General features: G+C 44.2%; 1 protein-coding gene across 1 annotated transcript; it reads right to left on the bottom strand.

Annotated features, from left to right (window-relative positions):
• PGK1 (phosphoglycerate kinase 1) lies at positions 1-20,281 on the bottom strand. Its single transcript, XM_032766968.2, has 11 exons — positions 20,123-20,281; positions 14,630-14,680; positions 12,565-12,720; positions 12,309-12,453; positions 10,240-10,343; positions 7,304-7,423; positions 5,123-5,237; positions 3,794-3,973; positions 2,707-2,884; positions 2,329-2,427; positions 1-468 (listed from the first exon to the last, which is right to left on the bottom strand). Exons 1-11 carry the CDS (start codon positions 20,185-20,187, stop codon positions 428-430), a joined length of 1,254 nt encoding a protein of 417 aa, XP_032622859.1. The 5' UTR covers positions 20,188-20,281; the 3' UTR covers positions 1-427.
• Positions 20,282-26,148: the final 5,867 nt, after the last annotated feature.

Here is a 26,148-nt window from a genome sequence, read left to right as displayed (position 1 = left end):
TTGGTTAGCACTGACATTTATTCAGCAGCTATTACAGTCAATCTCAAAAACAAAATTTGTTTTTGAACTGTGTCAAGTGACGAAAAACAGCTGCTAAAAACACTGAAAGCTCAACGCAGCAATCTATTTTGAGAAACAGACATTTAATAAGGGTTAATCTCTTTAAAAGGCAAAATATAAATATGTACACTCTAAATAACCACCATGAATTTAACACACTACATTAGTTCAAGTGGGATAACAGTGGACAAATCCACATCATGTAAACTGTAGACTCAAGCCATCTCGGTTGTCATCTTCTCATAATACCATCTAATTTCGGTTTACATTCTGTGATCTGCCTCTTGCAGAGCTGAGATACAGAAGCGCAGCAGTGTTGATGGTTAGGGGCTGTGCACAGGAACATACTGGGGAAGTGTTCTGTCCATTACACATTGCTCAGAGCATTCACACCAGGAAGAACTTTACCTGTTAGCAATTTAAAAACCCAAGGAAAGAGTTAGGTTTGCTTTAAAGAAAAAAAAAAAATCTAGGTTTAACCTAGTATCTTGCAACATTTTAACAATCAATCAGTCACAATTGAGCTGCAGGACACTACCCATTGATTTTTGTAGCTATTAGTATTATACTTAACTGCTTTATATGAGCAAACATATTAAAGCGCCAATGAACATTTGATACACCACTGTACTCATGAAAACAGAAAATCCCTTACATGAAAGTTTAAAAAAAGTCAAGATTCCTCTGCACAATTAATATGGCTTGTACAATTCTATCCAAGTCCCTCTTATGGGCTAATCCAAAGCCCATTGAATTCAATGGAAAGACTCCCATTGACTGCAATGGGCTTTGGATCTGGCTGTTAATGCTGTTCCATATTTTTGGATCATAGGTGACCTGTAGACCTGGAAATGGATTTTGTGGGGAGTTAATATTACAAGCCTTTTAAAAAAAAAAAAAAAGATTATTTGTGTTAAATACAAGATTATTGAAGTACAGTGTTTTTGGTTTTTTTCTTTCCAAAAATCTAATTTTTCATTGTTTATGCCATTTTACTCCTGCACCTCATTTGGTTTGGATGATGAAAATAGACTATTTGACTCAACAAAAGTGAAAACAGTCTTATTCTTATGCTGTAGTACAAGGCTGCAATAGAGCACACTAGTGTTCTCAGTGCAAAAGTTACTTTAATTTTGGAAAAATATTTCTAATCAGTTAGGGGTTTATTAAGTTTAAAGAGACTGTACACACAAAACCTACATTTGGGCCAAAACTAAACAACTTTGTCCCTTCATGTCAGCCAGCTGCATAGTGCCCCTTCCAGCAGTTTGCATTCTTTCCCTTCACCATTACTCCCTAGGCAACAGAAACAAAAGCCCTGTCTAGCATACAACTGCTAGGGCGACCAGATAGCAAGTGTGAAAAATCGGGATGGGGTGGGGAGGTAATAGGAGCCTATATAAGAAAAAGACCCAAAAATCGGGACTGTCCCTATAAAATCAGGACATCTGGTCGCCGTAACAACTGCTGAACTGCACTGCTGTCTATTGTGGCTTCTCTTTTATATAGTATGTGACAGCACTAGAGAATTTACACATATTGGAAAACAGCTAATTATCAGAGGAAATGAAAACCCGTTTATAAGTACAATGCAGCCCCCATAAAAGAGTTGAATAAATTCTCACTATTTTAAACTTTCAAATCTACTAGTGTAGAGTTATAAGTGACCACTAGAGGGCACCTTACAACTAGTAGATAGTTTAAAAGGCTGTTCTAAAACTACTGTAAATTTTGGCTAGAAGTATAGGCTAGTCAGCCTTTTTACACAGGTTGCTTTATGAAACCCTTTAAAGAACTATTACAAGGATTAACTATTCTTGGTGTTAACATCTGAGACAAAGCCTCTTAGTATGTTTAAATTTTCCTTTTTTTAATCTTTTTTTAAATGGGGGTGTCGGGGGGGTAGGGGGTGCAAAGTCATGGCAGGGAGTTTAAAAAAACAAGGCCAGCACTTAAAATAGTCTGTTCTAGTTTCTACTGATCCATTTCTGCCCCTTCTGGAATGAGAAACACTGTTTTTGGATAGTACTGGAAGAAAAGAGGAAAGGAAAGGGAGTAGAGTAAGGGAGGAAAGAATTATTTAAAATACAAGTTACTAGGTATCTCAAAAGGTAGTGACAAAGCACATCCTATGGCTGATGAAATACAAGGGACACATTACACTACTGTGCCACCACAAAGCAAGCCCCAGCCTAGCTGAGAACAGGCAGATCTACTCCCCCTCCCACCTCAGTTTCTGAACTAGATTAACAGAAGGAAAGAAGTTACCCTCTAGAAGTTCCAAGCTGGCACCACCTCCGGTGCTGACATGGCTGACTTTATCCTCTGTGTTCCATTTAGCACAGGCAGTAGCAGTGTCTCCACCACCTGTTAAACAAAGCAAATTAAATTACAGATAGAAGGAAATTTAAGTTCATCCAACTAAGAGAAAGCTGGCAAGGAAGAGCGCGCTCTTCCTTGCAAGGCTATGTGTCAGCTGAGTCCATCGCAGCATCCTTCAAGGCCATACTTGCTGCCAGAGCAGACCTGAACATTCCCTTAAGGAAGGGCATGAGATTTTACGATCACTTTACAACTTGATACCAGCAAGCAGCGGCTTTTCTATCTGAATTTAAGAGGGAAAAATATATCTCCACAAAATCTTACCAATAATGCTGATGCAACCCTGGCCAGTAACTTCCACCACTTTATCCATCAGTGCTTTGGTTGCTTTGGCAAACTTGTCCCATTCAAATACGCCAACTGGACCATTCCACACAATTTGCTTGGCCCTGCCCACAGCTTCCACAAACTTCTTAATACTTTCAGGACCGCAATCCAAGCCCTAACACAGGTAAGAGAACATGGATGCAATTACTGTACAGCTTCATCAGAAATCACCCACATATAGGTGGCTTGTTTAAAAAAAAAATTTAGTAAATCAGAGATTCCTGCACCACCTCTCAGTCACGTCAACCTGACAGGTGCTAGTCACATCTGATCTGTATCAGTCTGAAAGACACTGTCACCTCCCTGGGACAAGGACTAGTGGACTTATTTATAATGCAGTAAGCTCACTGTTGGTGCAGGAACAGCAACAGACTGGATAAGAGGCAAGAGCTTTTTCCCCCTCCTCATGCAGTGAATATTGAACTAGAAGGGAACTGCTAGCTGTTACTGCTATACGGTAAAGCCTGCTGTGGTCTCTCTCTTATTATGGACAGTCATTTTAAAAGACAGTTAAAGCACTCAGAGCCTTGGAGATGAGCTCTGCCATTCAGAGTAAGTCTAAATACAGAAATTGCTCAACCCCTATGGTATGCAGAACCCTTCTGATCTGAAATCAGAAGGTTTTAAAGGGAATTTTATTTTTTAATCTTAGTATCAGAAGAGTTACTCAAGATTTACACTTAAAAATGCAAGACAAGCCATGCCATGCCATGCATTTTCATAATTTAAGTCAGTCAATATACACTACACAGCTGAGTACCTGCACAAGCTTCCTGCACAGAATTTTAGACAAGATGCTCATCTTCTCCCCAGTGTACTTTCCCTAGTCTTTAATTTCTTAGTGAAACTGAAAATAAGGTGTAAATTTTTAACAGGGCGGTTACTTAACCATTTAAAAAAAATGCTCCAGTTCAAAAAGGAATTATTGGGGGAAGATTTATGGCTTGTGCTATACAGGAGGTCAGAGTAGATGATTACAATGGTCCCTTCTGGCCTTGGAATCTATGAATCTTATTACACCTACCATCCAGCCAGCAGGTATCCCTGAGGCCACAGTGGCTTCCCCACTTTGCGCATTCTCATCAAATTTATCTGCAGTAATAAAGTCAACGGGCAGAGTGATCCTCACGCCATTCTTCTCAGCCTTGGCCATCAGGTCCTTGATGATCTTTGATCCCTCTTCATCAAACAGAGAATTGCCAATCTAGAAGAGGAAGAGCGCAGTGGGATATTTGAAAATAATTTTTTCAGCTTTCAATCAGTATGGAGGGGTTGCAATGGGTTTACCAATCTGAATCAACATGAAAAGCTTGTTTTGAGGCTCCAAGGGACTATCTACACTATGATAAACTTGTGGCACCAAGTCTCAGAGCCCAGGCCAACTGATTTGGGCTCAGGGATCAAAATAGCAGTGTGGCCACCTGGGTTCATGCTGGAGCCCAGGCTCTGGGATCCTCCCTCCTCATGGAGTCTCAGAGCCCCGGCTACAGACAGAGCTCAAGTGTCTAAAGTGCAATTGTATAGCCCAACACCTCGAGTCCCACAAGCCCAAGTCAACTGACCAGGCTAGGCATAGTAGTGCCATGGGTCTTTTATTGCAGTGGAGATATATCCTTTATACGCACTTTAAGAGAGAAATTCACCCCGGGGCAGAGGGTCAATACGAGTCCTATGCCCCACAGAATTCCTTTTCTGAAGGCCAACACTTGATGCCTATCGCTTGTTGCTGGCTTTCTATATAGGGCTGAGCTTCACCCGAGGTCTAATGTACTTACTTTCAAAACATTACTCATTCCTTGACAACATCCGGACCTCAGTGATTGCCAGCATTATGGGTGCCTGACTGAGACCACTCAGTATTACATTTGTTCTCGAGTTAGATCAGTTTCTCAAACAGGGGTTGTCGCTTGCGTAGGAAAAGCCCCCGGCAGACCAGGCCGGTGTGTTTACCTGCCCCATCCACAGGTCTGGCCAACGGCAGCTCCCACTTGCCGCAGATCAGTGCTCTGGACCAATGGGAGCTGCTGGAGGCGGCGCAGCTCCTGGAAGCAGTGGCCAGTAAGTCCCTTGGCCCGCGCTGCTTCCAGCAGCTCCCATTGGTCTGGAGCAGCGATCCGCGGCCAGTGGGAGCCGCGAGCGGCCGGACCTGTGGACGGGGCAGGTAAACACACCGGCCCGGCCCGCCGGGGTCTTTTCCTACACAAGCGACAACCCCTGTTTGAGAAACCCTGAGTTAGATTATGAACTTTCAGTTCTGAACTCCAGGAGAAGGGAGAGAGAATGATCTAGTGCAAGCACCTTTACACCTGGCCTCCCTCCTGCTCCCCCTAAAACAGAACTGCTGGTTTCATACCTCCATGTTGTTGAGTACTTTGAGGAAAGTGAAAGCCATTCCACCACCAATGATCATCTCATTGACTTGATCCAACATATTATTGATGAGCTGAATCTTATCCTGAACTTTAGCTCTGGTGGGAGGAGAGAGGAAGAGAAAGCAAGTAATACAGACAGACATAACACTATTTGAGCAGGATTTATTTGATTTAAGCTGGATTTTTGTACCTTTCAAGAGGTGACAACCTGCACAGCAGAGCCATTTTACCCACCCAAGAATTGTAACACTCAGCCTGATATGCTCCAGGCGGTCTTGCAACAGCTGATAGATATAATAAAAATCAGGAAGTAATACAACAGCAGCACTGGCAGCAACTCCTAGGAGATATTCAGCACTTAATATTTTCATATTGCTGTATAAATATCACCTATTCAAGCCTCACCACACTCATGTAGCAGCTACAATTCCCATTTTACAAAAACGGGGGAGAAAAAGTGACACTTGCCAGGCTTCCCAGCAAGACAGCACAGGAGCTGCATGAGCTGCCTCTGAGCCAGACACACCGGCCAACGCAGAAGTCTCAGAATCCGTGACCTCCATGACAAACTCACAGCCTTAGCTATTAGCCAAGACAGTCTGGGATGCAACCCCATGCAATGGGTGTCCCTAAGCCTCTGCCTGCCAGACACTGGGACTGGATGACAGGAGATGGATCACTTGTGACTTCCCTGTTCTGTTGGTTTCTTTGAAAGAATCTGGCATCAACCACTGTCAGAAGGCAGGACCCTGGGCTACATGGACTGTTAGTGTGACTCAGTACAGCCATTCTTATGGTCTTATTTGCAGTGAGATCTCTGACTTCACCAACAACCTTGATGTTTTGATAATTCGGCCATTCAAGCTGCTCCTCGAGCAGGAGCCTCCACTAGAGAAGTAAATTGCTGTTCCCTTTAATTCTGAAGGAACTATTCAGGCCAAACGCTGCCATTGGTGCTGTGCATGCAGTTCCTGCCAGTCTAGGAGAGCGGTATGTGCATATAACAGAAGGCAAGATGTGACTCTAAGATCTGAATGGTGTCAATAAAGGCAGCATTGCGGAGTATTGGGAAGCCCAGGTTATGTTATGAAGAATGAACAATGGAAGTTTGAGCTTTTTATATTCTATAAATAAAACAAACTGAGAATTTCTTAGGTAACAGGTTACATTTATGGGCAGAACAAGGAGCAGGAATAAGTCATATTCTCTTCTGAGATTACAGGGTTCATGTTACTTAATAATCATGTCTTACTGGACCACAAGAGGCTACGCAGAGTCTAAGCCTCATATCACTTAGCCAGGTGTCTACACTATCTTTTTATTCATTCCTCAGGGTCAAAGGGACTCTGGCAGAGCCACCATGCCAGTCTGAGAAGCGCACACACATACCACAAGAATGAGCAGCACATGGGGAGATTACTCCTAGTTACTCAACAGACTTCCCCCCAGGGAAGTCTTTGTCCATTAATCGCCTGTAAAGAGCTGAAGTGAATCTAGCTACAGTAGGTCACAGTTGCATAATGACAGATAGTGTCAACTTACATAGAGACATGTTGAGTTTGCATTAGGTTGGTTCTCTGACTCCCAGCAGAAAGGTCGCTGACTGACAGCCTTCTGTATAAGGGTCACTGTTTACAACTAAAAGTGCTTCTGGTTCCTCTGCACAGCATAATGCTGTTGGCTAAGGCTGTGTCTACACTGCCACTTTCAGGGCTAAAACTTTAGTCACGCAGGGGTGTAAAAAAAACACTTGAGTGACAAAAAACGTAGTGCTAAAAGCACCAGTATAGACAGCGCTTTACCCCTTGTTCGGGGTGGTGGGTTTTTTTTTAAAAAATCGCTGTGGGAGAAAGCATGTCTACACTGCCCACATCACAGCATGGCCACAGCCACACTGTAATGTGGGCAGTGCAGACATACCCCTACTTTGATTAGGGCAGCTAAAAAACTAGCATAGTAGTAAAACAGAGCCTGCCAGCAACACTGGAGTAGACAGGGCCAGTGAATTACACGGGACTCAAGATTTGCATACCATTCTTTGGTTAGGAAGAAAACAATTCTTGTTCAAGACACAAACTCATAGAACTGTTCATTCACTCTACACTGAAGTGAGTGTATGTTAAAAGGAAACCGTGCATGTAAGATACACTCTTGACTCTTACCCTCCGAGGATTGCTAAGAAGGGCCTCTCTGGACTCTCCAGAGCCTTTGCAAAGTAATCCAGTTCTTTCTTCATCAGGAAGCCAGCAGCTTTCTGAGGCAGATTAATGCCTACCATGGAGCTGTGGAATCATAAGGGGGAAAAAGGAGTTCTATAATCTGTATCAGAGCCATCCAACAGCAAAATCCAAACATTCCTAGTGTCAGGGGACCTTTAGTGGTCACAGCAGCGTACGTTAACCCTTTACTCAGATGCAATAATAGCAGCAACAGCAGCAAGAAATCTGTATGAAAACAATGACCACACATGCGTCTAATCTTACTACGTTTAGTGTTCTGTAGGTAGCTCAGGGAATTTTTGCACAGACAGTTTGACATGCATGGGCCAATGTCTGAAATTCTGGGGTGGGAATAACAAAAATAAAAGCAGATTCATCTTCACATAGCCCTGGCTTATGAAATAAAGCCCAGCAAGCAGGCCTTCCCTGGAGTTTGTGCATGTATATATGCACACCCCACACATGTGGATGTCTGCTGAACTAAGTTTAAACCTTTAGGGCAGAGGATAACAACCTGTAATTACAGAGTTGTTTGCCTGATAGTCTAGAGAAGTCCTAGCCAAGTGATTTTAACTCTCTGTCTGATCTTTCACTACTTGTCTTCAAGGGAAAACTTGTACAATACTTTCAAAAGGATAGCCTGGGAACTTAAATAAGTCTGCTAAATACCAAAACACCATTGACTTAACAGGGACACTGATTTTTGGCTCATTACAAAAATTTGTAATACACACACTGCCTGTTACCCTTAAATTGCCCAATTCAAACTCTTTATGCGTAACAATCTAACCCCCAATTGCTCACTCCATTTCAAGTGACCGTTTCCAACATGCATTATCCCTTTTGCTTAACAAGCAGTCTGAACTTTTATTTGGCCAGACTCTTCACTTCCTTCTCCAGACCTGAAGAAGAGCTCTCAAAAGCTTGTACCTTCCACCAACAGAAGTTGGTCCAATAAAAGGCCTCACCCATTTTGTCTCTCAAGTGATTTAAGTTTCAATAGTCTAAAAGTCAGTTCAAAGTTCATATGCTTGCCAATTCTTATAAGAGGTAAAACTACAAAACGAACAGGACTCGACTATACTTTAGCTAGGTTAAATTCAGCCATTTGCTCAGAAAGGGTGCATGGTTATCGGTAAAAGCTCCATGGACTATGTCATTCAAGACTAAACTTAGTCAGCCGACAATTGAACTGGGGATTTCTCAGCATACATCCAAAAATAATGTCACAAGGCTATTGAAGGTAAAACTGTATGTACATTTCCCACGTGGTGGGAAGCTCAAGTTAGCAGGTCTTTGGTACCTGGAAAGATATGGGAGCAAATTATTAAACAATGAATTTGTAAGCACCTAGAGGATAATAGGGTTGCAAGGAACAGCCAGCATGGATTTGTCAAGACAAAACATGCAAACCTAATTTCCTTCTTTGAGAGGATTACTGGCCTAGTGGATAAGGAAGAAGGAATAGATCTACCTTGATTTTAATAAGGCTTTTGACACGTCCCATATGACATTCTCATAAGCAAAACAAAAAAATGCAGTCCAGATGAAATTACTATAAGGTGGGTGCGCAACTGGGTGAAAGACCATGCTCAATGGTTCACTGTCAAATGAGGAGAACATATCAAGTGGGGTTCTACAGGGGTCAGTCCTGGGTCAAGAACAGTCAATATTTAAACTTAGATAATGGAGAGGAGAGTAAGCTTATAAGATATGTGGATGACACCGAGCTGGGAGAGATTGCAAGCACTCTGGAGGATAGGGCTAGAATTCAAAAGAAAACTTGACAAACTGGAGAACTGAAATCAACAAGACAAAATTCAATGAAGACAAGCACAAAGTACTTCACTTTGGAAGAGGAAAAAAAAATCAGCACACAAACACAAAAACGGGGAATACCTGGTTATGCAGTAATATTACTGAACAAGATCTGGGGGTTATACTGGATCACAAATTGAATATGAATCAGTGTGATGCAGATATAAAAATGGCTAATATTCTGGAGTGCACTAACAGAAGTGTTGTGTGCAAGACACAGGAGCTAATTGTTCTGCTCTAATCGGTAGTGGTAAGGCCTCAGCTGGAATACTGTGTCCAGTTCTGGGTGCCTCACTTTAAGATGTCAAATTGGGCAGAGTCCATAGGAGTGCAACAAAAATGAGAAAAGCTTTAGAAAATCTGACCTATGGGGAAAGGTTAAAAAACTGGGCATGTTTAGTCCTGAGAACAGAAGACTCCGGGGCAACCTGACAACAGTCTTCAGGTATGTTAAGGGCTGTTATAAAGAGAACTGCTCTCCATGTACACTGAAAATAGGGCAAGTAATACTGGGCTGAATCTGCAATAAGGGAGATTTAGGTTAGATATTAGGGGGGAAAAAAAAAAAAAAAAAAACTTTCTAGCTATTAGGGTAGTTAAGCACTGGAATAAGCTTCCAAAGGAGGTTGTGGAATCCCCATCTTTGGATGTTTTAAACAGGTTAGACAAACATTTGTCAACGAAGGGCTAGATTTACTGGGTCCTGCCTCAGCACAGGAGGCTGGACTTGACTTCTCAAGATCCCTTTCAGCCTTATATTTCTATGATTCTATATTTGGATCCCCCTAACTATATCCCCAGCAGGCTTCATTTCCCTGAAGATTTATATCCATTTTTGAACCACGGGGGCTACTCAACATGCAAAATGTCAAACTGGTTGATTTCAGCAAAAAATGTATCAGAGTTGAGTTGCAGTTGCTAATCTGAAAATCCTTTGCAATGCTGTTCAGGATACCTTGCTAGAACAAAAGACCAGGACTAAGCTAACTTGCATATGCAGAGCGAAATCCAAAGGACAGACATCATTTTGTAACACTGCCTGTAGAAGGTGGTTAACATACCTGTGAGCTCGGTGGGCAGTTCCAAAAGCATCATTGACATAAACATCTCCCAGTTTAGAAAGAGATGCTCTGAAAGCATCCACCTTTGCAGGCTCAGCCTTGATCTGAGGGGATAGAGAGACAAGTTTGTGTTACTTAGTTACAATATGAACGGGCAGTTCTGCAATAAAAAATTGCAAAGCAGACTCAATTGTTCATTTTGGGTCTACAAATCCAACTACTGAAAGTAAGGATCATCTGAGAAGCTTGTTAGTACCCATCACCTAGAAGACAGCTCTTTGATACTGGTCAGGACTTCTCATAGCCTCTTTTCCAGCTCAACCACTGGCAACAAGAGATTTAAACTGAGTTTAGTATTCATGATAGACACATCATTTTGCTCGTGGGCTGAGAAGAAAGGAAGCCAAAAAATAAATTTCAGAATTTAGATGAATGCTATCAGTAGCCCCCTAGTCAAGCAATTTAAGTGCTTCTCTCAGAGCCAATAATAGCTAGAAGCAGAACAGGAGATGGATCCAGATGTAGGTATCACTGCGGAGTGATGGGCTTAATAAACTTGATTTCCCATCATGTTCAGTGTGCACCAGAAATTATCATTAGCTCCACAGGGCCACAGATTAGTAATATCACTGTTACTGCAGCATCTATTTTCATTCAGTTGGGACAAAAACCAAGCCTGCCACATCCTCCTTTACTGTCACACTCCATTGTCTGTGCCCCTGTTGATATGCTACAGCATGTAGTCAGCCAGTTAGAGACCTGAGAGTAAGTCGGAACAAGTACAGACCATTATTTCTTTAGGAAGGAAATGAATCTGTCCTCTCAGTATAAGGCATATTGTCATCTTCCAACAGTTAGGTTGTGGCAAGAAATACCAGCCGTTCATGGTTTCTTAGTACCCATAACAGGAGCACCCTCTTTTCAGAGACTCACTTGCTCTCTAGGCTATTTCTTCTAAGCTACAGAGTCTTGTGTGTCAGGCTATAAAGGGCACCGTACTGTACATCAGCATTCCACTCCATGCACTGTATCTGAAGGGAGCCAAAGCCTGCCTGGCTAACGGGGTCACCAATGCTAAGAAAAGAAACCATCTGAGAGCAAGTGTTCTTCCTGACCTTCCAAGAAATGTCAGAGGTAAAAGGCACCACAGCCTCTGTATGGCTGCTGATGGGAAGGCAGCCTTATTCAAGGTATTTCAGAGTGCTGGTACAATATAGTGGTTAAACATCCCATTAGTACTCCCTAGAAATAAGACTGAGATGGACACATGATTCTCAAAGTTGCAAAGAGGCAATAAATTATCTCCTTCAATACTATATTTTCTCCCGTTCACATTCCAAAATAAAAACCCTTCATCTGCAGCCAGTAGCCTCCCGACAATCGTTTGCTCCACCCCTCCCTTTATAACAGTGCCAGCTACTGCACCTTCATCCCGAGCTCCTGGCTTCAACAGCAACATCTTTTAACTTTACACCTGTCAATGTGGTTACTCAGTATCAAAATGTTTACATATGAGCAGCGTGTGTGTGTGTTTGAAGGAAGTTGTGTCATTTTTTGCCCTAGTCATGAGATGCTTTTAACCTGCCAGGAAGTTGTCAGATTAGCTAGTAATATTAAAAGCAATACACTAACATGTCCAATCATTTCAGATGAGTGGATTAATTTATTCCTAACTGTAAAAAATAAATAAATAAAAAACCCCACACAAACACCCTTCTATCCATCAAGCTTTAGGATCAGAAGGCCAGTTTTTAGGCCATACCCATCACCACAATATGCAGTAGCAAATCCAGAACACAGCTACTAACCAAGCATCTAGTCATTCCCCTACTAACTTCTTTTGCATTTCCACAGTGGCCTCAACAGCAATCAAAGCCACATAGTGTTTTATGTGGCATCATATATTAGTGCCTTTCACACAGACATTTGGAGAGTAAATGCTGCAGCTATATCAGAGTCTTTCTAAACACATTCTATAAAATATCCCACACAGCCCCTTGTCACATCTGCTTGCCCTACAATAGTGAATAAGGGAGAGACACAACTGAGTTAAAAATGAGATGGCTCACCTTGTTCCCTGAAGCATCTTTCCCTTTCCCTTCTTCCTCTACATGGAATCGGAGGTTTTCCAAGAGGATGATGGAGCCAGTTGGGGGATCAGCACAGGCCTTCTCCACCTCTGGACCCACACAGTCTTTCAGAAACAAGACCTTCCTGGAAGCACAAGTCAAGACACACAGATGCATCTAACATCAACGTTATCTTTTCTTATAAGATTTATTTATAATGAGAGTCTGCTGAAACTGAACAGCTATTATACTTTACCTGCCAATCAATGCTTCAAGTTCTCCAACCACTGGTGCCAAAGAGAATTTGTCAGGCATAGGGACTCCATCAGGTCGACCCAGATGACTCATCAGAACCACAGATTTGGCATCATGATCCAAGCAGTGCTTGATGCTAGGGATAGCTGCCTTGATTCTGTAACCACAAAGAAAATGACAGAAGAGAAGTTGGTAAGGGGTTCAATTTGAGCTCCCAGAGAACTAGGCTTGTTGGCCATTAAGCATAGAAAGCAGATTCTTCGAGGTATATCCGCTAGGAATCATCTTTAACAGAAATAAGGGCAAGCCGGAGAGACAGCAGAAATAGCTTCTCATCTGAACAACTTGCAAGACATTATTAATGAGGGGGAAGTCCACCACAGTTTTCCCTCAGATATTTGTAAAATCCACCCTTATTCTCAAAAACACAGCACAGCATTACCAACAATCCTATGCCACATGGGATATCAAGCCCCTTCATAGGTCTGCAAAAGGCACTGGTTATATGATTGGTATGGTGGATGTTAACATCTGGGAGCCCATAAGACAGAGCTTTGCACATGGAGATTATCCAATAGCATGCACTCAACAGCAGCAATGCCACTGTGGGGAGCTTCAGGAGTCCCAGAGTGCACTGGTAGAACTCTGCCATGTTCACACTCAATTCATCTTGCAACCAAACAGCTTCAAAAACAGTAAGTACATCTGCACTACTAGATTTCCTACCCATTTTTCAGTAGCTGGACTGCTGCTATCTTCTACTGTAGACAGGGCGCAAGAGTTTTAAATATACATCATCTAACCCTGATAGTTGTTCACGGATAGAACACCAGCAGACACTGCACCTTACAGAAACTAGCACCCACCAGACTGTTGCCCTAGAAGCTGAACCAAGAGAGTCACAGAGTTTAACGCCAAAAGGGACCAACACATCATTTAGTTTAGCCTGACCTCCGGTATGTTACTGGCCACCAACAATCACACTAATTCCAACAACCAAAGGAAACTACGATGTGCCCCCAACAGAAAATAGGAGGGACTGAGGTACAGAGCCCAAGGCCACCACAGTGGCAGAGAAATGATTAGGCAAAATATGCCCAGATAATCCTGACAAGTGACCTGAACCCACACACTATTGGGGGATTTTGCCTTCCTCAAGGTCCCTGTCAATCTGACCTGGGGAAAATTCCTTCTGACTCCACACATACTGATCAGTTAGACCCTGAGCATGTGAGCAAGAGCCAATGGCCAAGCACCTGAAAAAGAGGATACTTGGGCCCATCTCCAGCCATGGCTATCCTGATGCTTCAGAGGAAGGGATTCTCCCTTCCCCTACAAATACATTGCGGGGTGGCCCCTTCCCAATCCCTGCAGGTGGCCAGTAGTAATGGTAGGAAATTTTAGCAGAAATATATTTGTGTAAACAACACTAGTATCCATCTATAGGTGCTGGAATAGTTACAAGGACAAGTGAAACAACTAGCCATTTGATCTTAACGTCCCTAACAACTGTTTCCCTGATTAGAACTAAGATCCTATCTGCACCAATTGGGGACCAAAATGACATACGGCACGTTTTGCACATAGGTTGTCCTCTTCTATATCCACAAAATAATCATTTTCAAAACCCTAATGGGGTTGTGTGAGAGAGGAGGTGCCTTTGGCACCCCATGTCAACTCTAGCAGATTCTGACATGAGGATACAGCCAGAGAAAACACAATTTCTTGACAGTCATAACATTACAACCAAGCTTAGCATGGAAGCAAAGGCTTTCATCTCTGCAAGGGACATTTTTTTACGAATGTCCCACCATTGCTAACACCAACAGTGGCTAATCTGATCTCTAGTACAGATGGTTTGCTGACAGCCACAGGCATTTTTAATAACGTTTCGGAGTTAGGCTTTCTCCGGGACAATTTAGATGACGTGGTGGTAGCAGCTGGTGGCCTAAGCATACTAACACGTTAACAATGATGGACACCACTGGAGCTGAACCGTATAGAATATGTCTTTAGTATAGACAGGGCCATTAGGGCTTCTACTTGTATTTTAAGAGGAGTCTTACCTTTGGTTGTTTGTTATTTTGTTGTTCTTCATTGGAACATTGAAATCAACCCTAAACGGGGGGGAAAAAAAAGGTTTTAAGCTCACTTGCAAAAACTGATTTCCTTTAAAAAGAGGGTGGGAACTTGCTGATCAAGGGGCTGATTAGGAAAGCAATTCTGGAGCTCACTGAAGTTAGTGCAAGGTTTTCATTTCTACCCTAATATACAGCAAGTCCCAACGTGAAACTGGGATGTGACTGAAAATATGGAACAGTGAGGTCACAGTAGCCAGGATGTAGAAGGCAGGAAGAGAACAGGAAAAAAAACAAAAACAAAAAAAAAAAACAACACTACATTAAATCTCTTCTTATGGATTCAATGGATGCCGCCACTTGTGAATAAACATTAGTATCCATGAAAATTACATTGTTATAAGAGAAAAAAAAAGAGCATGGAAGCTTAAGGTAAATTAAAGCATGTCATTTACAAAGAGAGGGAAGAGGAGCACTGTGTTTAGTTATAAAAAACCATGAACATTGTAAAAAGAACCATGCAATGTGACTACAGATAAAGGCATGACTACATTTGAGCCAGGAAAAAAAAGTACAGCAAAATTATGCAATATTTAACTTTGCATTGACCGTCTTGCAGCATTAGAGCCAAACGGCAAGCCTTCCATAAAGCTAACTCCCATAGGTTTGATAACAAGAGTACCATATGCACAATCAGGCCCCATGCTATGAAACCCCAATGACACAGTTTATTCTCAATGGGTAGGAAAAACCTTTATGAAATATCAGTTAGTTTCTTGCTCTTTGAAGGTCACTATGCAGACTCCTCCACTTCAGTGGAGGAAGGCACAAGTAAAGAGGAAGATGTTCAAAGACAAATGGCAAGTTAGGTGCCTAGCTTCCAATGACTTTCAGTGGAAGTTAGGAGCCTTTGAAAATTGCCCTAAGAACTCCACTTCTCCAGCAGGATGCCAAGATTTACTTTCCACTTCTCTCAGAATCTTCCAGACTTGGGGTCAGCAATCTTTCAGAACTGGTGTGCCAAGTCTTTTTAACTTTTTTAGAAGGTCTTTTTCTATAAGTCTATAATATATAACTAAACTATTGTTGTATGTAAAGTAAATAAGGTTTTTTGAATGTTTAAGAAGCTTCATTTAAAATTAAAATGCAGAGGGCCCCCCGGACCGGTGGCCAGGCCCCAGGCAGTGTGAGTGCCACTGAAAATCAGCTCGTGTGCCGCCTTCGGCATTCATGCCTTAAGTTGCCTACTCCTGTTCCAAACCCACCAGTGAGTCATAAAGCATCTTCTTTTAAATTTAAAACACTTATTTATTATCTCTGCCTGTGTCTGCAGTCATCTTGAAATAGCTTTGAATGGTGTGTCCTTCCCCATTCATCTCAGTGTGTTAACTTTAAGGCCTATTGTTTACATTTATGTGGTAAACACTGCTTACAATTTTATTACTGCTCAAATCACACAATAGTCATCCCTCCTTCTTACTAGGACCTGCATTTTGTGAGTAGCATTGCGTTTTGGTAACGCAACTGGGCAGGGCTTGGAAGAATACCCATTACTTTCCCCTCCCTGCCCAATTTAGATTCTTGCTCTGGCATCTGCTGAAAAGGTAAGTTGATGCTCAGCTAGTGAGCTGCTGTGAAAGATGAACTGGCTCTGCAGACTGCAGTTCTCCAGCTAAGTCAGCAGCAAAGATAAAACATCCTTAGGAAGCCACATCCCCAGAACAGTTATGACCAGAGGCCCTAATACTGCAGGGTAAAGAGAAGAAAGAAAATAAAACAATCCTGGTTACTCCATCAGGGTCAGTGGTGGAAAGCAGAAGGATTCCATCAGGTATTCCAGATATTGCCAGCAACTCTGATCTCTTCTATTTATTCTGAACGCACTCATGTCTTTCAATCACAGGATTTTCAAAGCAGAAACTTGTGATTTTTGTTGGTCCTCTTGGTGAACTATACTGTGCACTTAATGTATTATTTATAAGCTCCTTAATTATTCCTCGTCTTTCTGTGGATTTGTAGGGTAATTTCCCAGCAGCACATTAACCAGGTGGTGTGAGGAAAGGGAGGAGTTTCTGCCATTTCTGTCTAGCATACTGGTACCCATAAGCTAAGGCGTGACAGGAAGTTGTGTTGCATAATCACTGAAGGCAGAACTTACTCACAGGATGCCAGAATGACAGAGAATGTTAGAACTCAATGAGACCAACCCTCTCTTTGCTTTTACTTTGACCAATTCTGAAAGGAAAATGTTGCTGAATCATGACAACTAATGAGCAAAACCTTTTAATCTGGGGGAAAACAGTAACTTTTACTCTGACTGTATCCTAAGCATCTGGATGAGTAAATGAGATATTACCCTGGAGTTTGTGTGTCATAAGAATATGAAAAGGTCCGAAAATCCAACAGGCTGCATGCATTTTTCTCTGTAGTATGCTTAGGAAAGGTGGCACAGGTTGCAGCAGAGATGAGGAGCAACAACCTGACCCCCTATGTTTAGTAAAAAATGCATGAGGCCAGAGCTTTAAAAGCTGCCAGCAAAATAGGAGTAGCTGAGCAGAACGAATTGAACTGGCAGCCCATGGTACAACAGACTAATTAAAAAAACATAACAAAAGAAAATGCACCATAATATTGTCACTGTTTTACAATCATGAGGCAAATGAACAATTTGCTTCACAAGCGTCCAGTCCATCCTTGCCTCCCTCTGCAGCCTTACAGCTAATAGACAAAGAAACTCAATTGCTCCTTAAAGGGAATAAATGTCAGACTAATGGAAGTCACTAAACCACCAGTTTTGCTTAGGCCCCCTGCTCTTTGGCATTAGCACTGAAAGATAGGTGGGCTATATATCTATATCTATATATACACACACACACACACACACACACACACACACGCGAAAAATTATCTGAGTGAACAGGAGTAATTCTTTTCAGGGAAATGGGCTTCAGACAAAAAATAGATGAACCCTGACATCTTGGCTGCAATTTTGTATTTCTGTTTAGCAGCCTGCGTTATGGTACAGATACATTTCAAAAATTAGCAGCAACACTGTGTTAGAAGGATGGTAATCAAGCAAAAACTAAAGCGAGTTTAGGAGCTATTTGGGTGACTTAAAACATTTCACCTCAGACTATGAACGAGTATCATTCAGCAGACTTTGGACGGTAGATCAATTGTATTGACTCCAAAATTCAGAGGAGAAAGAAGTAGGAAAGACATTTAAAGCCTTTGGTACAGCAGACATAGATAGGAGAGACTAAGTACCAAGATAAATTGGTAAACATGCAAGCCTTGATCAAATGAGTCAATTTTCTTCGTAAGGTACCAACTGAACCACTTTAAAAATAACGTTATATCTTAAATCACAGCAGTTAATAATGGAGACCCTCTGATTTTACTAGATTGTATTACCCAGTCCATCTTTTGCCAATGCAGGATTGTTCCCTAAAACATGTCACAGGAAAAACTGGTCAAATAGCAAGTAGTTAGAGATAAAAGTGAAATTCTTGTTCTTCTGTATTTGGAAAATGAACCAGGATGCATTCTGGGTCATTTAAGGATTTTCTCTGGTTGAGTTTCTTCTGTCCACCTGGGAATACCTGACTCCAGATAACCAAAACCTTGCTGAATTACTTCAGAAGGAAAAAAAACAAAAAACTATTTTTACAGATTAGGAGCAGGCACAAAGGAAGTTAGTGGTATGGCCATTACATTACATCTGCCACTCATTAACCAAATTAAGTGGTATGCACTTGTTATGTTGAGATGACCTTGGGAAAAGCCCTTGCCCTAGAAAGAACAAAATCTAAAACTTACATGCATGCAGATGTGCCTCAAAGCACTAGTGCACCAAAAGAGTTCACAGTGCCTCAGGTACCAATTTCCAAGTCGGACTTAAAATTGAATTCTATAAAGGTCAACTGAATTTCCTGTTTAAGAGTCTGATATTGGGAGGTGCAATGCACCAACAATTCAATGAGACTCTAGTTGTGCTAACAGGAATCACCCTTATTCAGTTAACAGCAATTAATTTATTTCCAGTTGTTTATTGGAACAATTGGTCTAGTTTAAGGGGTGGGGGGTAATAAGTAAATAGCAGTACATTTATAGCCTGAAATCTCTGTCCCCTGGGTAAGTAGTGCAAGATCTATACATGTTCCTATGTCAGAATGGATATTCAGAGCCATCAGAGGACTAACCCATAAACTTTTGCCAGGCAAACTCACATCCTTGCCTGTCAATCATAAACTTTCCTAAAAGAAAACATCTATTTCATTCCATCTTATTCAGATTAGAATTCCCAGGATTCCATTGCCAGGCTGATACAGTGCATTTAAAGAAAAGCTACAGAAAAGAGTTTGTAGGACTAATTAAAAAAAAAAGAAAAAAAAAGGTGTGCAAATGATTGCTTGCTGGTTACATGGAATACATTTTTAAGACAGACCAGTGCAATGTACATCAACCCCCCAGGAACAGTCTGAGTGAAAATTAGACCTAATTCTATTTTTCCAAAAATGCCCTCATGCGATTAGAATTGTATCCAGGAGGCATTTCAAACAGAAAAGAAAAAAAAGATAACCTGTCTGCCTTTTCTAAAGCCGATCCCATTGGATGTGTCTCACAATCACAGATACACACCATACCGCATGCCCTGGAGAGGAGCCTGCTCACTGATGAATCACTCACACAAGCTGCAGCAGTTTCATGAAACTGGCGGCAAGGAAAATATGAAGCAATACGTGATTGCCAGATTTTCGGGGGGGGGGGGGGGGCTCGGATTTTTTTTTTGTAAATGTCCTGTCTTTTTAGGAAAACGTACTGAGATCATTAGCATAAATCTCTGAAATTTACTGGGTCGCTAATTGGAGCCATAACCTCATTCTCCATCACACACAGAGCTTTTAGATTTTTTGGCACACTCATGAAGGTAATACAAAAAAAAGGAGCATCAAGAACGACTCGCTGTTGCCAACTCTTGTGCTAATTGATGCCTTACGTAAAGCTCCAGCTGCTGGACTCCTAAGATTCCCACTTTAATTAAAGAAAGAGAATTTCTGGCCCCTGTGGCTGTGGAGAACACCTGGAAAACGTGCCCCGAGCCCATGTGAAACGCTGAAACACCGGAACCAAACGGAAAAAGAATCTGGACTCTGTATTGCAGAAGCTCATTATTTTTTATCCAATCTCACGGGGGTCGGGGGCGGTTGACTCCTGGTTTTTGAACGCCCGCCTGGGCCTGGGGAGTGATATTACCAGGGCTGCTCCTGCCCGAAGGCCGCCCGCGGAGACCCTGCCCGGGGGCACCTGCCTCACACCCGGGCCGGCCCCTTGCCGGGGGTGGGCTGGCAGGCGGCGCGTACGGTGGTTCTCTCTCACCCAAGCGGGCCCCACTCACTTCCTGCCCCCGGAGCCGGCTGCCTCCAGCACAAGGCCCTGCCCGGGCTGCAGCCGGCTCCGAGGCCAGGCCCAGCTCCTCACCTCATGATCACCCGCTTGCCTTTCACATCCACCTTGTCCAAGGTGAGCTTGGTGGAGAGAGACATTGTGCCCGCAGCCGGCTCCGTCCTGCCCAACGCACCCGAGATCCGCCGCTGTCCCTGCCGCTAGCACAGCTCTGCTCGGCGCCTAGGTCACCCCGGCGCGGCGGCAGAACCGGACCGGCCCCCGCCCGCAGCCCATTGGGCACCAGGCCGCGCAGAGTCAGGCCAATGGTCGGGCCGCCCGTCACTCGCGGAGAAGCGCCCGCCTCCCCGGGAGGCTGCACCTGCCTGGGCTGGGCTGGGCTGTCACGTCCCGCACGGCGCGCTGCCTCACGGAGGGCGGGGATCGGGGTGCCTCAGGGGCGGGGCGGGGGGTGCGGCTCTCGGTGACGCGAACTGTCGCCCCTCCCCCCCGGTGCGCGTTCCCGAGGGGCTCGCAGGGGCCTGTGTTTAAGGGGTGCGGGAAGGGGGTGGGAGAGCAGCAGGTCTGGCCTAGGCGAGGAGCAGGGAGGGCTGTTACCGGGGCCGGATTCACCTTTTGTGAGCCCCAAACATCGTGGTGGGCCCCCTGGAGGCAGTGGAGCTTGGCGCGGGGAGGTCAGTCCCCGGAGCAAGGGGCCAGCCAGAGGCCATGGGGCATTGCATGGCAGGGGCAGCCCTGCTCCACCCAGCCTATTTACAAACTGGCATTTGTCAGACACACAGTGCCCATCCAGACCTGTGCTGCCAGCATGCCCCATCCCCTTGGGGGCAAGCCCATGCTACACCACACAGCCCCTCCCTGCTCAACACTCCCCACCTCCCTATGGCCAGAGGCCCCCTGCACCCACTATGTCCATTCCCCCCAACCCACCCACAAATGCACAGCACCCTGCACACCACCACCGTTTCCCACAACCCCCTGCAACTGCCAAGCACCCCCTACAGAACCCCCACTTCCTAGTGCCCTGACACAGACCCTCCCCCACCTCGAGTGACCACCCGCTTGCCCTTCACGTCCACCTTGGGGGGTGGGGGGAGTAGGCACCCATGTAAGAAAAAGCCCCACATATCAAGACTCTCCCTATAAAATCAGGACATTTGGTCACCCTACCCCCAGTCCTGGCTCCCTGCTGCACTCACTGGCCCTGCTAGGAGGTGACTGCATCTGCTAGGCTGAGCCAGCAGCGCAACCAGGGCTGGGAATCGCTCTGGCCTCTCGAGTGATGCCCTGGCCAGGGTCCCTTAAGACACACTTCCCTGGGGGGACCCAGCCAAGCCCTCCACAATGTCCCCCCACACACACACACACCAGGGTGAAACTGGTCAGGCTTCTGCACCAGTCCCAGACAGCTCAGCCCAAGGGAGACACGTGGGGCCCCAAAGGTGGTGGGAAGCAGAGATTGCCCTGAGCCAGAGGTGCACGGGGGTCCTGCCAGGCGGCTGAGAGGAGCCCTCAGCCAACCGGTGGGCAGGCTGAAAGGAGCAAGTGGTGGGCGAGGGGAGCCAGCGCAGTCTCAGGACACAGTGCAACCAGAGCAGGCTGGGGACTCTTCTGAGTCTGTGCCCAGCTCCAGGGAGCCACTGTAAACCTGGCACTGGCTGTTACAGCCTGTTGGGCCCAGACTGGGGAGAGACAACGTGAGTGAGGTAATATCCCACACTGGACCAGCATCACAGAACACTTGTCCAGCTCTGAGAAAATGGAGTGGGCAGCTTGTGGCTATCACCAGAGTAATAATTGGCAATATACCAATCTCCTAGAACTGGAAGGGACCTCAAAAGGTCACCAAGTCCTGGCCCCTGCCTTCACTAGCAGGACCAAGTACTGATTTTTGCTCCAGATCCCTAAGTAGCCCCCTCAAGGTTTGAACTAACATCCCTAAGTTGAGCAGGCCAATGCTCAAACTACTGAGCTATCCCTCCCCCTGTTGGTCCTGTCAGAGATACTAGCTTGCCCACTTTGTAAGAAGCTGGAAGTAGAAGCTTTGGGAAAATGGGGTTTGACATGCATCCTGTGGTGGCCTAGTCTATGTATTGCTAGGCCTGGACCCCTTGTGACATCCCCACGCACATGCTAGTGGATACACAGTTACATGCCGCCATGCGTTTCATCTCTGCCACCCTGTGTCTGACTCCACTCCCATGGCTTCCAGTTCTGAGCAATATTGATCCTCCTCCGACCAGATGAGAGGTTGCCAGTAGCAGGTTACTTGAGAAAGTATGTGCCAACTCAAGCCTGCTGCTGTACAATGACCTTTTTAAACCGCCAGCTACGTATTTGCCGTCACATTGCCCGTTATGGTCTCCTCCGTCACCAGGATGTTAGGGTGGAAATGCTCTGGCAAGAGGAATGGATGTTTTATAATCCCCAACCAGTCCCTTGGCACCAATCCCACAATTTGTCTGCCTAGTTTTGACCTGCCCCATCACCAATGGTCCCTGTTCTGAACTAAACAAGGTCTCTGTGCAGCCAACCAGTATCACTGGGGCCTTCATTACAGCCCGTTGTAGAGCTACGGCGCTACGCAGCCAATGACGTACATTGTCGATAAGTGCCTGCCTCCTAGGTTCTGCCGTGTCCTAAAAGAACTGCAGCACGCCACTGAAGATGCCATTGCTTGGCTGGATGCCTATGCACATGCTAAATAAAAATAGTGCACTAAACACCGGTGACAGGTGGAGGTAGGGGTGTTCTGCTCAGGATAATGAGTTGTAAAGACTCTCTTCTTTCACCAGAGAGACCACAGGCACACAGACCCCACTCTGAAATATTTAGTTATAGCTAGTTTGATGTTCCATGCTGTGTGTGTGAGAACTCAATAGAACTAATTCTGCCACTTCTTTTTAACACTGTCACAGCCTGCGTAAAAAGTATTAATACATAACAAATACATTTAGATAGACCACCTTGTCTCACCCTATCTTTTACTACACTAACTTCTGTTAGTGAAAGAGGCAAGATTTCAAGCTTTAGGGAGCTCTTCTGCAGCTCTTTAGTAGAGATGTTCATGTGCAGAACAAGTCCTAGTGTATTACACATTAATATGTCCACAGCACTGGAGCTAGAGTTGAAAACATATATACTCTGAGAAACTTGCCTTCTGTTCAAGTCACATTTCTAAGTACTGTATTGTCTAAATATACATGTTCAAAGCCCTGTACAAATATGCGTACAATGATCCACTGATTACATGCTCTGTTCTCTGTGTTAGCAGTTTCTGGAGTACCTAGTGTTCATTTATTTTTAGGATTCTAAGCACTGTAAAAATCATGTTCTTTCACTCTTCGGGTAGAAACTAAGATGAATCAGCAGAGAACACTGATGGTGGATGGTGACTCCTTTTACCACGTGGGGGCTGACGATGCACACAGCCACAGCCATTCCTGTCTATGAAACATCCCAAGAAAAAATATACAGTAACATTCATGGATGTCATTACCCATTTGAAATGTGTGCACACATATTTTCCAACCACACTCACCCTATACCTAGATCCTCCCAAGGAGAGATCTGACTCCTTACAATATGATCATAAGCCACAGTAGATTTCCTTAGTGATGCATTTATAGCCGGAGTTCAATTCTGTACGATAAAGGCATTTTATAAGTGTTTCAGTACCTTATGGAAAGCTTGCAAAGGCTCATCCATCTCTCTGACACTACTCCATGGTAATCATCGACATCCAAATCATCCACTAATAATACTTCCAAATATGATACTGAGTAGATCAGCCACGAGTGCAGGGTTCTGGGAGCAAAAGTGAAGGAGTTGGGGTACAGGTTTTTTCTCCCCATCCATCCTCCCGGTTGAGGATAAGGGCCCAAGCAGTTGGTGTAGACAGGAGTGCTTTGGCTTCCTTGATAGTAGGATTCCGTTCTAAGAAAACTGAGTGCTGGGAAGAGACACCTAAGCAGTGACCAAGAAAGGGATGAGCATCTTCAATCACCTACTCACCAACTGAGCGAGGACGACTTTAAACTAGGTTCAAACGGGGAAGATGACAAAAGCCCACACACAGGTATTTAAAAAAAGGTAACCATAACACAGGGGTAGATGTTGGGGCGTGGGAGTTGTCAGGGAAATTAAAAATTACAGTAGGGTCATAGGAACAAGAATAGCAGTGGGGGAAATCTGCTCAACATCTTAGATGTCTGTACACAAATGCAAGGAATATGGGGAATAAACCGGAACAGCTGGTAGTGTTAGTACATAAACTGAACTATGACAATTGGTATCACAGATTTGATGAGATAAATCTCACCACGGAAATATCGGTATAGAGAAGCGTAGCTTGTTCAAGGAGGACAGGCAAGGAAAAAAGGGAAGAAGAGATGTTGCATTATACATCAAGAATGTATATACTTGTCTGGAGGTCAGGAAGGAGTGCACACTGCATAGTAGCACTTTCAAAGGACAGGATTAAAATTCAAAATGACCTTAAACTGAAGAATTGGGCTGGTATCAACAAAATGAAATTCAATAAAGACACGTGCAAGGTACTAAGGAAGAAAAATATCAAATGCAAAAAATACAAAACCAGGGAATAATATCTATCTATGGGATTTATATTGGATCTGTAGCAAAACAACTCACCGATGGAGCACCTCCTGCTGGTTATGCTGGGAATTAGCTCTCCAGCTAACAGAGCACCTCCTATTATCTGGTGTCTTGCCTGCCTTAGAGCCCCCATGTCTCTCCCGGACCCCGGTGCACCTTTTCCTCTGGGTTCTGCCCCCAGCAGTAACCCAGAGTCTGGATCTCCCCTCCCCGGGGAACCGCAACCCTCTATCCCCACCTTACCTCAGTGAGTACTACAGTCTGTAAACCACACATCACTGGCAAGGGTGGGTTTGGACTTGCTGCCCTTCCCTGCAGCCCAGTACCTCTCTTCAGGCCTTGAGCAAGGCCTGCAGCCTAGGGCGTTGCCATGCTGGAGCTCCTCAGCTCACCTTTCCCTAGCACTTCTATACCTCTGGTACTTTGCTCCCAGACAGCTAGGTCCTTCTCTCTGCACCACTAGAGACAGATTGTCTTAGCTCCTGGCTCACAGCCCTTTTATAGGGCCAGCTGTGGCCTGATTGGGCGTGGCCACAGCTGTGGCTGCTTCCCCAATCAGCCTAGCCTTTCCTCTCAGGAGCACAGTAGCTGCCCCGTTAAAGAATCACAGATTGAATAAAAGTCAACAATGTAATGCAGTTGCAGAAAAAGGTTAATATAATTCTGGGGTGTACCAACAGAAGTGTCATGTGTAAGACAAGGGAAATAACTGTCCCACTTTACTTGGCTCTGGTGAGACGCTAGCTGCCGTAGTGTCCAAACTGTGAGTGCCACAATTCACAAAAGATGTGAACAAATTGGAGAGAATCCAGAGGAGTGCAACAAAAATGAGAAAAGGTTTAGAAAACCTGATCTAGGAGAAAAGATTTAAAAAACTGGGCATGTTTAGCCTTCAGAAAAAATGGAAGTCCCCCGGGACCTGATAGCAGACTTCAAATGTGTTAAGGGCTGTTACAAAGAGGACTGTGATCAATTGTTCTACATCTCCACTGAAGGCAGGACAAGAATGGGCTTAACCTGCAACAAGGGAGATTTAGAACATTTTTCCCATTATCTAACCTGACTATAGGGCCATATACCAGCGACAAAGTCAAGGAAATCCATGTATGCAGATGACATTGCCCTAGCAGTTCGGCAGACAAGCCTCCATACCATCAGCTGCACCCTAACCCTGAGATCTTAGCACTATAGCTAATTATTTCCAATGCTGGAAACTTAGGCCTAATCCAAAACAAAAAAACCTATGATAATTGCTTTCCATCTGACCTATAAAATGGCTAATACCAAACGATCTGCAGTTCTGCAATGAGAGCATCAGCCAAGAAGCTAATCCAAAAGTATCTTGGCATTATATTGGAGTTTGACCTTTCGACAGCACCTCGAGACCACCCACAATAAGGTCAGATCTCGTGTCGCGCTTATCAGAAAATTGGCTGGAACATCATGGAGCTCCAGCCCATGGACCTTACAAACCACAACAATTG

This window comes from Chelonoidis abingdonii, chromosome 8, assembly GCF_003597395.2.
Source record: "Chelonoidis abingdonii isolate Lonesome George chromosome 8, CheloAbing_2.0, whole genome shotgun sequence".
Classification (NCBI taxonomy): Eukaryota; Metazoa; Chordata; order Testudines; family Testudinidae; genus Chelonoidis; species Chelonoidis abingdonii.
This window is presented reverse-complemented; position numbering and strand designations above follow the sequence as displayed.

Bases quoted from the DNA above. Each gene is read 5' to 3' on its own strand.
- PGK1 (XM_032766968.2), bottom strand. From the start codon at position 20,187: ATGTCTCTCTCCACCAAGCTCACCTTGGACAAGGTGGATGTGAAAGGC. The intron at 7,424-10,239 runs GTATGTTAACCA...ATGATTCCACAG, and splicing joins ACTGCCCACCGAGCTCACAG to CTCCATGGTAGGCATTAATC. The intron at 5,238-7,303 runs GTAAGAGTCAAG...TCCTCCCACCAG, and splicing joins TTCTTAGCAATCCTCGGAGG to AGCTAAAGTTCAGGATAAGA.